A 13,196-nucleotide genomic window follows, 5' to 3' on the forward strand; every position below is an offset into this window, starting at 1 on the left:
ACTATTCACAACATTATGAATACAAACACCACTGAACTATATATTTAAACTATTCACATTATAAATGCAAACACCACTGAACTATACATTTAAACTATTCACAACATTATGAATACAAATACCACTGAACTATACATTTAAACTACTCACAACATTATAAATACAAATACCACTGAACTATACATCTAAACTATTCACAACATTATGAATACAAATACCACTGAACTATAATCATTAAAAATGATTAAGGGAGTTCCTTAGTGTCCTTGTAGTTAGGATTCCGGCCTTTCACTGCCATGGCCCAGGTTCAATTCCTGGTCAGGGAACTGAGATCCCGCAAGCCTCGTGGCACGGCCAAAAAACAAACAAAAAAAAGTGATTAAGATGGTAAATTTTATGTCACGTGTATTTTACCAGAATAAAACAACAACAAAATGCATTATGAAATAAAATTAAAACTTTTGTTTTCTTAAAACTCCAGAGACATTTCTGCCTGTGGCTGCCACTCTGGGCTATGCCCTAGACCCTCAGGGTCTCTCATGTTCCTCTGTTGCTTGAGCAGCTTTAGGTAGAAAATTTGAGAAATGCTGTCTGCCTTTACAGAAGAGAAACCGGAGGCCCAGAGAGGTGATACAACTCACAGTGCCCTCTTTCCTGGAGGTAAGAAGCACAGGCCTGGGGCAGCCCCTCCCACTTTCTTGCTGTATGCGTCTGGGACTGTTATTCATCTTCTCGAAGCTTCCATTTTCTCACCTGTGAAATGAGGATAACCCTACTCATGGGTGAGGTGAGGATGACCTGAGACAATGCTTGTGATGGGCTCAGTGTAGGGTCTGGGCACGTTAATAGTAAATGCTCAATGGACGTTGGTTTTATGGGGCAAGTACGTTCCTCTGGGGCTTTTCTTGGTTAAATGAGGGGTAAGGAGAAGTATTAAGAACCGTACCACCCTTTATTCCTCCTGCATTCAACATGGTGACACCGGCCGAGGACAAACCCATGTATTTCTCAAGATGTCACAAGTGCTCCCTGGGGAGTAATCCTGTGTGGATTCAACCCCGACCACCTGTTTATAAATACTGGGTCTCTTAAGCAGATAAGGCCAACTGACCTCAGGCTCCACCAACTCCAGCACAGCCTTGTAAACAAGGGCAAATTGGTTAATGTTTGTTCTTACTTAAAACATGTTCCCACACATGTGCCCTGTTTATATCATCCTGCATGGAAATCCCCTCCTGTGGACCCCTAATCCACCCATTACTTCACGTATTCACCAAACATTTATTGAGCAATTTCCAGGAGCCCCAGATGGGTGGGTGAGTGCATGCACCCAGCTCCCTCTTACCACTCTGGCCAGCGTGTCCCCACACCTGGCAGCAGGAGGGTTTGGGTGGCTGGGCAGAAGGCACATCTCTGTGGTCTACGTGAAGGTGCCCACAGTGGTCTGGCTCAGAGGCATCAGGGTGCATGAGACAGTTTCCTCTGCCAGCCTCCCTGTCCAGAGAGCCAGTCTGCAGACAAAGGCTGTCTGCTCTGAGAATAACGAAGAAGGAATGTGTTGGGGAGGGAGGGGGAGCCACAGGAACGTCAAACCTCGGGGAGATGGAGACAAGAAGCAGGTCCCCGGCCCCCCACCAGCCAGAGACAGAATCCTGGGGCAACACAGTCTGGGAGGGAGGGGCTTGTCGTGTGAGAAACTGGCTGGGCAGAGGCGGGGTGAGTCAGGGAGGGGCCGTGGGAAACAGCTGGCTTGGCTGAGTTCCCAGTGGGGGGATGCGGCCAGACTTATCTCCAGCCCCAGGGGCAGGAGCCGGGGCCCGCTGATGGGCCGACCAGGCCTTGCCCGCCAGAAGTCTGGAGCACTGCCAGGAAGAGACAGGCAGCCTTCCAAGCACTCAGGGGCCTATGGGGAGGGAGCCCAGCTCGCTGCTGGCCGCTCTGCTCAGCCCCCAGCTTGGCAGCTCCCAGGCCTGGTCTCTGGGGAGCTCCAACTGGGACAGGGTCTCTCTGGGTCACATCACTTGCCTCCCCTCACAAAAATGTTCACCAGTGCATTTGACTTAAAAACAAAAATCAATTTATGCAGCAATTAATGAATGCTTGGAGTGCCTTGGTGAATCATCTCTTTAACGACAAAAGTTGCATAATCACTTGTAACAAGTCTATGACTTCATTAGTTACTTATTTAAGTCATTAGTTTATCTATTGCACAAGAGAGGAAAGGGGGAATTCTAACCCTTGTTGGTTAGAAAGAGTTCCCCAAAGGATGACGGGACAGGGGGAGGACCCGGGTCCCTGTCACTCCTGAGGGTGGGCTGCTCTGGGGTCATTGCCATGGGCCCATCTGACACCAAGGGGTGCCCGGCCTTAGAGGACAGGATCCAACATCAGCAGAGAGTCAAAAAGGCGATGCCATCAATAGCACATTAACCCCTAGGCAGGCTGGCTGCACCGTGACGTTCCCACAGAGGCTGAAGGCCCTTAACAAACAGCCATGGAACTCACTTCCAAATGCCCAATGAAGTAACCTGAGAACCCGAGTAGCCACATTAACAAAAACGAAGTCTAGCCCATCTCTCCCAGGCCCGCCTTAGAGACAGCACAGACATGGAGGGAATCAGGGTGAAAGCGGACACCCTCTTGGCATCCTCAGACCTTGCCCCCGGGCCCTGTGCAGGTTACCCAGGATAGGAAAGCCCTTTCCCTCCCACTGGGATGTTACAGTACTCAAGCCTGATGACCTTTGCAAACTGGATGACCTTCTGGCTGGGTTTGGCGTCTCAGAAATAAGACTTCCCAAGGAGATTCCACGACGTCGGAAGGTGGCAGGGAGGTCATTTTCAACATCTCAGAAAATCTGAGGAAATCACACATTCACGTCTATCTGGCTAAAGCAAGTTAAAACTCAAGTCATTTCACTAAACATTTATGCTATCTTATGGCAGATGTAGGTAAATCTGATTAGTAAACAGAAAAACAAATTATTTCCCAAATGAGTTATACAGTTCTTGGTGGACAAAATCTCTGAAAATCTAAGTGCAGGATAAAGTTCCAAAAAAATCTCTCCTCAGTTTCCTTGACAGATATGTGATAACCTTACTGGGAGAGGATGCACCAACCCTTAAAAAACTCACTTAATTTCAGGTATTTAGGTGTGTAGTATAAACATTTTAATCTAGCTGCCAGTGTTGTTTCCACTTTTAAATCATCCTTGTATGTATACCTTTGAGTTTAGTGGTTCTTGACTAGGTCTGCTACCCAAGAAAACGAATCCAATCAGAATTTCACCCTTGGTCCACTTCGAGGTGTTCTATGGGTAAAAGGGTAACAAAATCCTTTTCTCTTTTGCATGAGGAATTGACCTTGGGTTACTACATAATTAAAAGTTTTAGGGAAAAAAAAAAGACAGAGGCAGCAAGAGTATGTCACCCTTTCTCCCAAGAATTAAGACTCCCACAAACTTGGTTTCTGAGGCTCTTCCATCTCCCTCCATTAAAGGGTCTGGCATACCAGGCATAGGAGGGCCAGCCCATGTACGAGAATCAATCTTTGTCAAGAATAAGAGGCCCTGTGTTGAAAGGTCCCTGTGGTAGGTCAGGTCATCATCCTCCACGGTTTCTACAAGTCATTTAATGAAGGAGGCATAGTCTAAGTAAAAATGGAAACAGATTTAGTTAACAAATTAGGTTTCCCTCTGAGTAAATCAACTAAATTCAAAATCCAGTTATCCTTGGGTGTCTCCCACGTTCCTCTTTCCTGATTTTGTTTTTAGCGTATGCTCTTTGTCTTCTTGCCGATTCAGATTCTTCCCTTGTTCCCAAACTTGGTTCAAACCTTATGCTGCTGGAGGAAACTCTGCTTTTAAATCCTGTCTTCTGTGGATCCCTCCTTACTCTGCTTTCCCATTTAGATCATGTAGTGAGCCAACATTGTACTTGCTTGTACTCAAGCATGCTGTTTCACTTTTAACCATATCCTAAGCTATTGGTGGGCAGGGCCTCCTCCGACTCTGACCCACAGAAGAATCCCCAGGGAGAGTGGTTGTGCTACAAAAAGCTGTGGTACTTACCTAGTGATGCAGGAAATCCAGCCTCATTACTCCTGCTTCTCAATCTGCTTGAGGACGTTCTTCCTTCTCATCGAGAGCACCACTATTGGGGCCCCTAAGAATCAGATACCTATCAGCTGATGAGGACAAGTCATGGTGCTGCTCTGGCAGACTCCAGTGACACTGCCTACAAGATTCATAAAAGCAAATGATGCTTCTGATTCCCATAGGAGGGAAAGACACCTTCTTTGCTTCTTGATGCCCCTGGCCAATGTACCCAGGAACACATCTACCACCTCTTCTCTGCTTCTTCTGAAGACAAATAGGCCAACTCTGGTTTTTCTGCCACAAACTTATTTTTGACCAATAATTCCCAACACCGTGTATGCAATTCACTGTTTAGAAACAAAAGGCTTTGTAGAGTTTGGGAGTAGAGTGATAGGACAACCTATGCTCTACCAGGTCAATAAAAGTAATGTTGCTTTTTTCCATTCATGTGACCTACGTAATAATTTTTAAAAGATAATCCTCTAGCTTATGAAATATCTACACTGTACTACAACATACATCCTATAAGTTATTTTGATAGTCTTTACATTAATTTGAGTTAGATATTTTCTAGAAGAAACATTTTTCAGAAACTAAGTGTTAAGAATAGTTGAAGGCTTCCCTGGTCGCGCAGTGGTTAAGAATCCGCCTGCCAATGCAGGGGACACGGGTTCGAACTCTGGTCCAGGAAGATCCCACATGCCGCAGAGCAACTAAGCCTGTGCACCACAACTACTGAGGCTGTGCTCTAGAGCCCGCAAGCCACAACTACTGAGCCCATATGCCACAACTACTGAAGCCCGCGTGCCTAGAGCCCGTGGACCGCAACCAAGAGTAGACCCCGCTCGCCGCAACTAGAGAAAGCCTGCGTGCAGCAACGAAAACGCAATGCAGCCAAAAATAAATAAATAAATTAATTAATTTAAAAAAAAAGAATAGTTGAGACTTTCCATAAATAGATTTAATATAGTACCCTTCAGAGATGTGGCCTGCTATAATCCATACCACTTTATTATGAGTGAATGATGGAAACAGTGCATTTGTGTTTCTAAACTGTTTCCTGATAATCGCTGAATAGTTTTCACAGTTACATATTATAATACTTTCATGTAAGAAAATTAGCACAGCTGGAGTCATGCGGTCTTTATTAATTTGACAAAAAACAGGAAAATCTGCACTCATCTATCAAAATTATATCTTACCAAGAATTTGAAAGGTATTTAAAAAAGATGTATTCACAGTCTGTCTGAATCGTGTACAAAGCAGTGTCTGTAGAAGCAAAAGCCAGACAATGAACACGTGAGGGTAAACGATCCCACTGAAACCCACACCCCAGCACATTGATAGCACCATAAACATGACAGTCCTGTACTCAATACTCTACATAGTTGACTTGGAAACTGTCCTGTTGCAACACTTACTTATTTTAAAAGGAAAATTGCTTTCTGGGAAGTCCTTCCTGCTACACAGACCAGGCTGAAGTGCTAACACCAGATTCCAGGGCCCAGGGTGGACCCAACTACTTCCTCAGGGCAACGCTGAAGCTGTCCGAGGCCCTGGGAAACAGCTTAGACATTCAAGAAGGGGGTTCACTTCAGCACCAGGCTGATCTTTAATGCACAGATCTGAGGTGTTTCTTGCCAGAGGAGAGGACTGTTCCAATGATGCTATCCAGATGATTTGGGATGTGAGCGTGATGGTGGCCTTGTTGGGATACCCTGCTCTGCAGCTTCAATGAGGGTTGTGAAGAGCTGAAACCACTGTTTTTAATCTCCTGTGTCTGGGGAATTTAAAATGAGGCAAGAAGATCACAAGGATCACTTCTTGGCTCAAATTTATGATGATATTGTCTCATCCCAGGGCAAAACCAAACATCCAGTTTTCAAGTCTCTTCCCAAACTCAGCGTTCAGGATCCTCTTGGAGTTGAGGAGAATGACAAAAGCAAATCTAGGGAAAAAGGAGTAATTTACTGGAAGGATTGGTTTCGGGAAGACTCAAGTCACCATTTCATAACATCAATTTTATAAGTCCTCAATAACAGTTACCATGAAAAGGGGTTATTGACAGGTAGCTAATATTTTAGAGAAGTTAAAGCTGGTATTTACCAGAAAACAAGAGACTACAGTTACATTCTGAGGTTACATCTTACTCATTTTTGCATCCTTAGACTCCAGCACCATGCCAGCAACACAGAAGACATTGAATAAAATTTTTCATAGTGGTTTCTGAGCTCATTTTCTTCAGGGCTAGATCATGAATGGGCAAATACGCAAGGCCAGGCACTGGGGGTCAGGATCAGAGGCTTCCTTGAGATGTCTGACCCTGGAAGATCTTATGTGGTAGTTCTGTCTCACATTTTACAAAATACGATCAAGACTACATATATAAAGTTTGTTGAGGCCAAGTAAAGGGCAAGTACTAAACATATTATTTGTTTGGGCATCTGTTATGGAAGGAGGGTTTTTAAAACCAAGGGACACTTTGAAAAATGGGGATCCGGGAGTTTAAAAGTAAAAACACCACCTCGTCAGTTGTTGCTTCTGTAGTGAAATCAATAAATTGTTCACTTATGATTTTCTTTCAAGTTGCTTAGAAAGCTTCTCCTTTTTCTGACCAAGAGAGTTATTTACAGTGAGAGCTGTGATCTGAGGACCATACACTAACCTGGTGAGAATCAAAAACAGAGAAGCGATCCCTTCCTCTTTGAAAAAAAATCCTCTACAAATCCTCCAAATATGGTTGGCATTTCCATAGGCTAGTTTGTGGCAACATTCTGTATGTAAACACTCTCTATTCTTCTGTAGGCCAGTCAGACACAGACATCAGGGGTCGCCCTTCTTCCTACTGTCCTCCCTTTTTTATTAAGCAGGTCAGCTGGGCTGGTCAGGTTTTATCATTTGTTCTGTCTGGTTCCACAGCCACCCCTTGCCCCTGGGTGAGGGCGCATCCTCAGTGGAATTGCTACTGTTTTCTCTGGTGACAATCTATTTTTCACGGTGAAAGACTAGCATTTTGATATTTCAGAAACAACTGAATTGACTCTAAGAAGGTTCTACGGAAAAGTCTGCGTCTGAGACCGGTGCTTTAAAGAAATAAGATGTATTCTCTCTATGCTGAGATGTGGTTCCATCTTGCAGAAAGTGACAGGTCTATTGCAATCTTTCTACATAGGACAGCAATACATAGGATGGATTTGAACACAATCACACACACCACACACCCTCTTCAGAGATAAACCCTTCATGAAAGACACAGCATGTTTGGGATCCTCACACAAATAAACTACTGTAGGTCAGGGCTCCCTTCAAGACTGCTTCAAATCTTCAAATCACACATTAGTGTTCAGGTGGCTTTGTTGTAACTGTTGAACTGCATGTCTTCCTGGAAGATAATACCCACACTGTCACATATCTGAGGAGAAAAAGAAAATCTTGGGAAAAAGGGCCTAAGAGGAGCCAGTTTTTACACACAGGTTAGTACCAGCACATTACCCTAAAGTTAGTTTCTTATAAGAAATATTCCATGGCAGAAAACAAATACTCTAAACTCCAAGGAGAACCCCAAACCAGATCAAATGATGGCTGGAGAGACAGCAAGCAGCAGGAAACAGAGGGAAAGCTGGCCTCTCTTCAGCCACAAGGAGAAACTAAGTTTCTCACAAATGCTTAGAGTCTGATCACCATGGCTGAGGGCTGTCCGTGGTAAAAGAGGGGGTGTGCCCCGGCAAAGCTTCATCCAACGGTGCTGTGTGCCCGCAGGCGGCGGGCTCTGTTCATATGCATTGCACAGCTGAACTACACAGGGCCTGAACTCTGCAGCCCAATTCTCACAAAGGTACATTGAAACGAAAGGTAACGCAGAAGGGAAAAACACAAAACACCCATTGTGAGGTTCTTGAGGAATCACTCGGATCCCCTCCTTCCCAGGCCGTGAGCTCTTGTCCCATTGGCTGTTGGAGGCCCCTCCTCTCTCCTCTTGGCCGCTGGTTCTCCCCCTGACCCTTGGTTCTCCCACAGCTCACCAAGTGAAGTAACAGCTATCTCCAAGCTTTGTACTGATACAACTGACTCATAAACTTTATAAACTACCAGCTTTTGGCTATTGGTTCAAATTCTGACCTACTGTCAAGAGACAATGGGTTGTAGTTAAAAAGAAAAGACAAACCAGGACAGAAAGTGCTTCACCAGCCATCTTACTCTTCTTTAATCCTACTGTCTTTGGGCACATTGCATTTGCTATTTAAGAAAGTATGACAGCAAGGCTGATAGCACTGACTCATGACACATTCTTTGCACCACACACAGAGCAAAATCCTAGAACAACTGGATCATCTGCTTCCACAACAGAGCTGTCTTATTCGCTGTATAGGAGAAGTGCTTGTGAGGGGAGTACCGGGAGAGAGACGGAAGGAGGGAGGGACCTGGGGGCAAGTGAACCTACAAGTATGCCTAAAAGTTAGGAATTTGGTGGAAAATCCAGAATTTACTTAAGGGTAATAGGGAATCGTTGAGTTATAGTTCCATTCTTTCCAGAAATAAATGACTGCATTTGGAACCTGAGGTTAAGACTTTTAAGATAAAGCAACCTCAAATAAGTTCAGACTGGCCTTGGGAAGAAATGGCAGCCATAGACGGTAATGAGCTTCAGTGCTTGAGAACAAGAAGTGTCAAAATCAACCTACACCTCTGACTTGACTCAGGTGAAAAAAAGTCTTATTTAAAAATGGTAAGTCTGCAGCAAAAAATCTGAAAGTTTGAGCCCCTTTCCATCTTTCCATTTTGCTCTGGTGCCTGCTCTCCTTGCAGTATCTCCCGAAAAGGTTCAGAATTCAATACAGATTTATTAGGTTGACTTTCAACATGTAGTTTAAGGTGAAGAGTCCTGTCTGGTTTAAACCATTTCATTTAACCTCTTGGTAATGGTAGTCCTGAGAGTCTGCAGCGTTGGTAAAATCCACCTGTGACCAAAGGTCAACCTGCTGGTGGGACCACAGCAACTTTCTGGCCCATCACTTTGCCTTGTTCTTGTCCCTCAAATCTGGCAGTTTCTGCACTGAGGGACTCAGTCCACCACAATGACATGTTCAAAACCATTTTCTGTAGACACCTCCTTCCAACGCCCAATAGTGCAGGTGGTCAGGAAGACTTGGAAGGAAGCTGCAAAAAGTCCAGCTGGGAATCTTGACTTTGTTAGATGTGGACACAGGAAAATCACCTTTGTCCTCCCCAGATTTTATTATAGTCAAAGGAGAAAAATCCATGAGATTTTAACTGCAAATATGCTAGATATAAAACTGATGGAATGCTAATTGGTCCATAAAGGGTTGCACAAGATAATCTGTGGCAAAGTAGAAAACAAGCCCAAAGGTGATAGAGATTGGAAGAGCTGGCAATGCTTTCTTGAAAATGGCAAGGAGCAATAATGTAAGGCACAAACCCTGTGGAGAAGAGGGGAAAAGACACAAACCCAGACATAATTATGCAAGTATTCTGTGCAAATCAACTCAATCACAAGTCTCAGTTTTAATTTAGTTAATTCAATACAATCCTTTGACGTTAACTTTTAGAACAAAATTTTTTCATTAAATCTGGAAACAACATTTATTTTCCTTTGCAAGAGAGATCATTATCCATACATTGTTGATATTTCATCCCTAATTCTAGGTAGGGAACAGAATCTGAAAATAAGTAAAATTATTTTTGAAAACAAATAAGCAATACTGAAATTTCTATCTAAACTACTGGGTTGGCTACTGTAGGTTTAGTTTGGCTAGCTAAAAATCCCAGAGGTGAAGAACATTCTTTATGCTGTCTGGGGGCAAAGGGGTGCTCATGGAATAAACCAATAAAAGTTTGTTTATAAAGTGTATACTGTTTTCTTATAAACACAGAGCAGCTATATAATACACCCCATTTTTTATCCTAGTTACTGAGATATTAACTATGAAGTCTGGAGGGTGAGCTGCATTTAAGGTTTATCCAAAGTAGGTAATTTTCTTCTTAAAAGCTTCAACACATCCAGAAAACTAACCTCAAAAAGAGAAATAAAATAAATGAAAATTCTAACTGGTCATATAATCAAGATAAATCACAAGTGTAATCATAAAATAAATGCATAAGTAAAGGCTCTCGTCTAACCTCTCATCCAACTTCACTCACATATTATCAAAGATATCACATCTTTAGCAAAAATAGCAATAAGAACTATGAGTTATTTACTTAAATCATAGTCTTGAAAGCTTCAGGCTCACGTTGTAGCACTATAAGCAAAATCTATGTGTGATCGTGCACTGAGTTAGCTTTTCTTGCCTCATACTTACTGCCCAAAGGACACTGTATGCTGCAGGCCGTGGCCTTAAACACAGTACCACCACCAAACGCAGACTACGTGAGGATCTGCTTACCCCTTTAAGACTGATCTAATTCCTTACATTATCTATGCTGCTGGGCTTGAAGCAATCGTTCCTACTCTGAGGTACTTACCAGAATTTCCTGGGGAACTTTAAAAAAAATACACAATTAAAACAAATTAAATATTCGGTTGGCCAAAAACTTTGTTTGGGTTTTCCATAACATCTTATGGAAAAGCCTGAACGAACTTTTTGGCCAACCCACTAATAGCTCAGGGTAGAGACCCACAGTTTTAAAAGTTCCCAGGTGATTTTAATGTGTGGCCAGGTAGAGAATTACTCAGGTGAGGTCCAATTATTTGTGTTTTTAAAAAAGCTCCCCAGGTGATTGGAACACTCAGCCTAGCTGGGGTTAAAAGGACGACCTTTTAATCAGAATTTTGAGATGAGGAGTTCTGACACGTTTTTAATCCGTGTATACTTACAATTAATATGGCTACAAAACAGGCTATGGTTGTGTTCCAGTCTCCACTGGCTGTTGCGGAAGCTTTACCAACCAGAACACTGTAGAAAATGAAATCTCCTAATCCAAGTTTTACTCCCCCTAAAAAGGAAAGATTATGAATATAAAGTTTGTCACTCTTAAAAAAAATAAAGCTTGTCACTCTTTGCTATGACTTCACAATTCAAAACTGTCGCTGCCCCCCGCCCCCCATCCTATGCTGAATGAGAAGTCAGTAAATGATATCATACAAAATTAGGCTTTAGCTACGCTTTCCCTTTCTTTTTTGGTTTTCTATAAAAGGGGGTTCAGATGTTATGTGGCTAACTCTGGCATCTTAACAGTAGATGCTGCTGTTATATAGCAAAAATAATAACAATAAATAATAATTGTCATCTACTGAATGCCTAGTTTATACCTGCACTTGTTCTAATAAATCCTCACAAGAACCCCTATGAGATAGGTATCATCTTTTTTTTGAAAAACAGCTTTACTGAGGTATAATTTATTTCATAAAATGCACCCACTGTAAAATGTACAATTCAATGACTGAAAAAATTTAGAGTTGTGCAACCATCACCACAATCCACCATATTTCCATCACCCCAATTAAGATACCTTGTGTTCATTTACAGTTAATCTCCACTCCCCTCCCAGGCCTTAAGCAACCTCTGATCTGCTTTCTAACTCTATAAATCTGCCTTTTCTAGACACTGCACAGAAATGGACTCACACAATATGAAGTCTTTTGTGACTGGCTTCTTTCATTTAACATAATTTTTTTTTAAAATTTATTTATTTATTTATTTATTTATGGCTGTGTTGGGTCTTCGTTTCTGTGCGAGGGCTTTCTCTAGTTGCGGCAAGTGGGGGCCACTCTTCATCACGGTGCGTGGGCCTCTCACTATCACGGCCTCTCTTGTTGCGGAGCACAGGCTCCAGACGCGTAGGCTCAGTAATTGTGGCTCACGGGCCCAGTTGCTCCGCGTCATGTGGGATCTTCCCAGACCAGGGCTCAAACCCGTGTCCCCTGCATTGGCAGGCGGATTCTCAACCACTGCGCCACCAGGGAAGCCCAATAATTTTTTAAAATTGAAGTATAGTTGACATACAATGTTGTGTTAGTTCCAGGTGTACAACAAAGTGATTCAGATATATATATATATATTTTTTCTTTTCCAGATTCTTTTCCATTATAGGTTATTACAAGATATTGAAAATAGCTCCCTGTGCTATATAGTAGGTCCTTGTTGTTTATCTATTTTAAATATAGTACTGTATATCTGTTAATCCCAAACTTCTAAATTATCTCCCCTGCCCCACACTTTCCCCTTTGGTAACCATAAGTTTGCTTTCTATGTCTGTGAGTCTATTTCTGTTTTGTATGTAAGTTCATTTGTATCATATTTTAGATTCCACATATAAGTGATATCATATGATATTTGTCTTTCTCTGTCTGATTTACTTCACTCTGTATGATAATCTCTAGGTCCATCCATGTTGCTGCAAATGGCATTATTTCATTCTTTTATATGGCTGAGTAATATTCCATTGTGTATATATACCACATCTTCTTTATCCATTCTCCTGTCAATGGACATTTAGATTGCTTCCATGTCTTGGCTATTGTAAATAGTGCTGCTATGAACACTGGGGTGCGTGTATCTTTTTGAATTAGAGTTTTCGTCTTTTCCAGATATATGCCCAGGAGTGAGGTTGCAGGATCCTATGGTAACTCTATTTTTAGTTTTTTAAGGAACCTCCATACTGTTCTCCATAGTGGCTGCACCAATTTACATTCCCACCAACAGCATAGGAGGGTTCCCTTTTCTCCACACCCTCTCCAGCATTTATTATTTATAGACTTTTTGATAATGGTCATTCTGACCAGTGTGAGGTGATACCTCATTGTAGTTTTGATTTGCATTTCTCTAATAATTAGTGATGTTGAGCATCTTTTCATGTGCCTGTTGGCCATCTGTATTAACATAATATTTTTGAGGTTTATCCATGATATTGCATGTGTCTGTAGTTTGTTGCTTTTCACTGGTGAATAGTTTTTCATTGTATGGATATACTATATTTTATCCATTTACCAGTTGATGGACATGTAGATTGTTTTCAGTTTTGGGCTATTATGAATAATGCTGCTACGAACATCAGTGCACACATCTTTGTGTGGGCAGACTGCTTTCAGTTCCATCGGGTAGATTCCTAGGAGTGGAACTGTTGGGTTATATGGTAAGTT

At 42.3% G+C, this 13,196-nt stretch overlaps 1 protein-coding gene across 3 annotated transcripts in view; it reads right to left on the minus strand.

The window, feature by feature from the left end:
- Window positions 1-5,224: 5,224 nt before the first annotated feature.
- PSEN1 (presenilin 1) overlaps window positions 5,225-13,196 on the minus strand; it is an 87,962-nt gene continuing 79,990 nt past the window's right edge. For all 3 annotated transcript variants that reach the window (XM_068543245.1, XM_068543255.1, XM_068543235.1), the window contains 2 exons: window positions 10,932-11,050; window positions 5,225-9,534 (listed from right to left, as the gene is read on the minus strand). In XM_068543245.1, coding sequence (XP_068399346.1) covers window positions 9,379-9,534; window positions 10,932-11,050 — 275 coding nt within the window. In that variant the 3' untranslated portion in view covers window positions 5,225-9,378. The remainder of the gene's footprint in view (window positions 9,535-10,931; window positions 11,051-13,196) is intronic.

This window comes from Eschrichtius robustus, chromosome 1 (genome assembly GCF_028021215.1).
Source record: "Eschrichtius robustus isolate mEscRob2 chromosome 1, mEscRob2.pri, whole genome shotgun sequence".
Taxonomy (NCBI): domain Eukaryota; kingdom Metazoa; phylum Chordata; class Mammalia; order Artiodactyla; family Eschrichtiidae; genus Eschrichtius; species Eschrichtius robustus.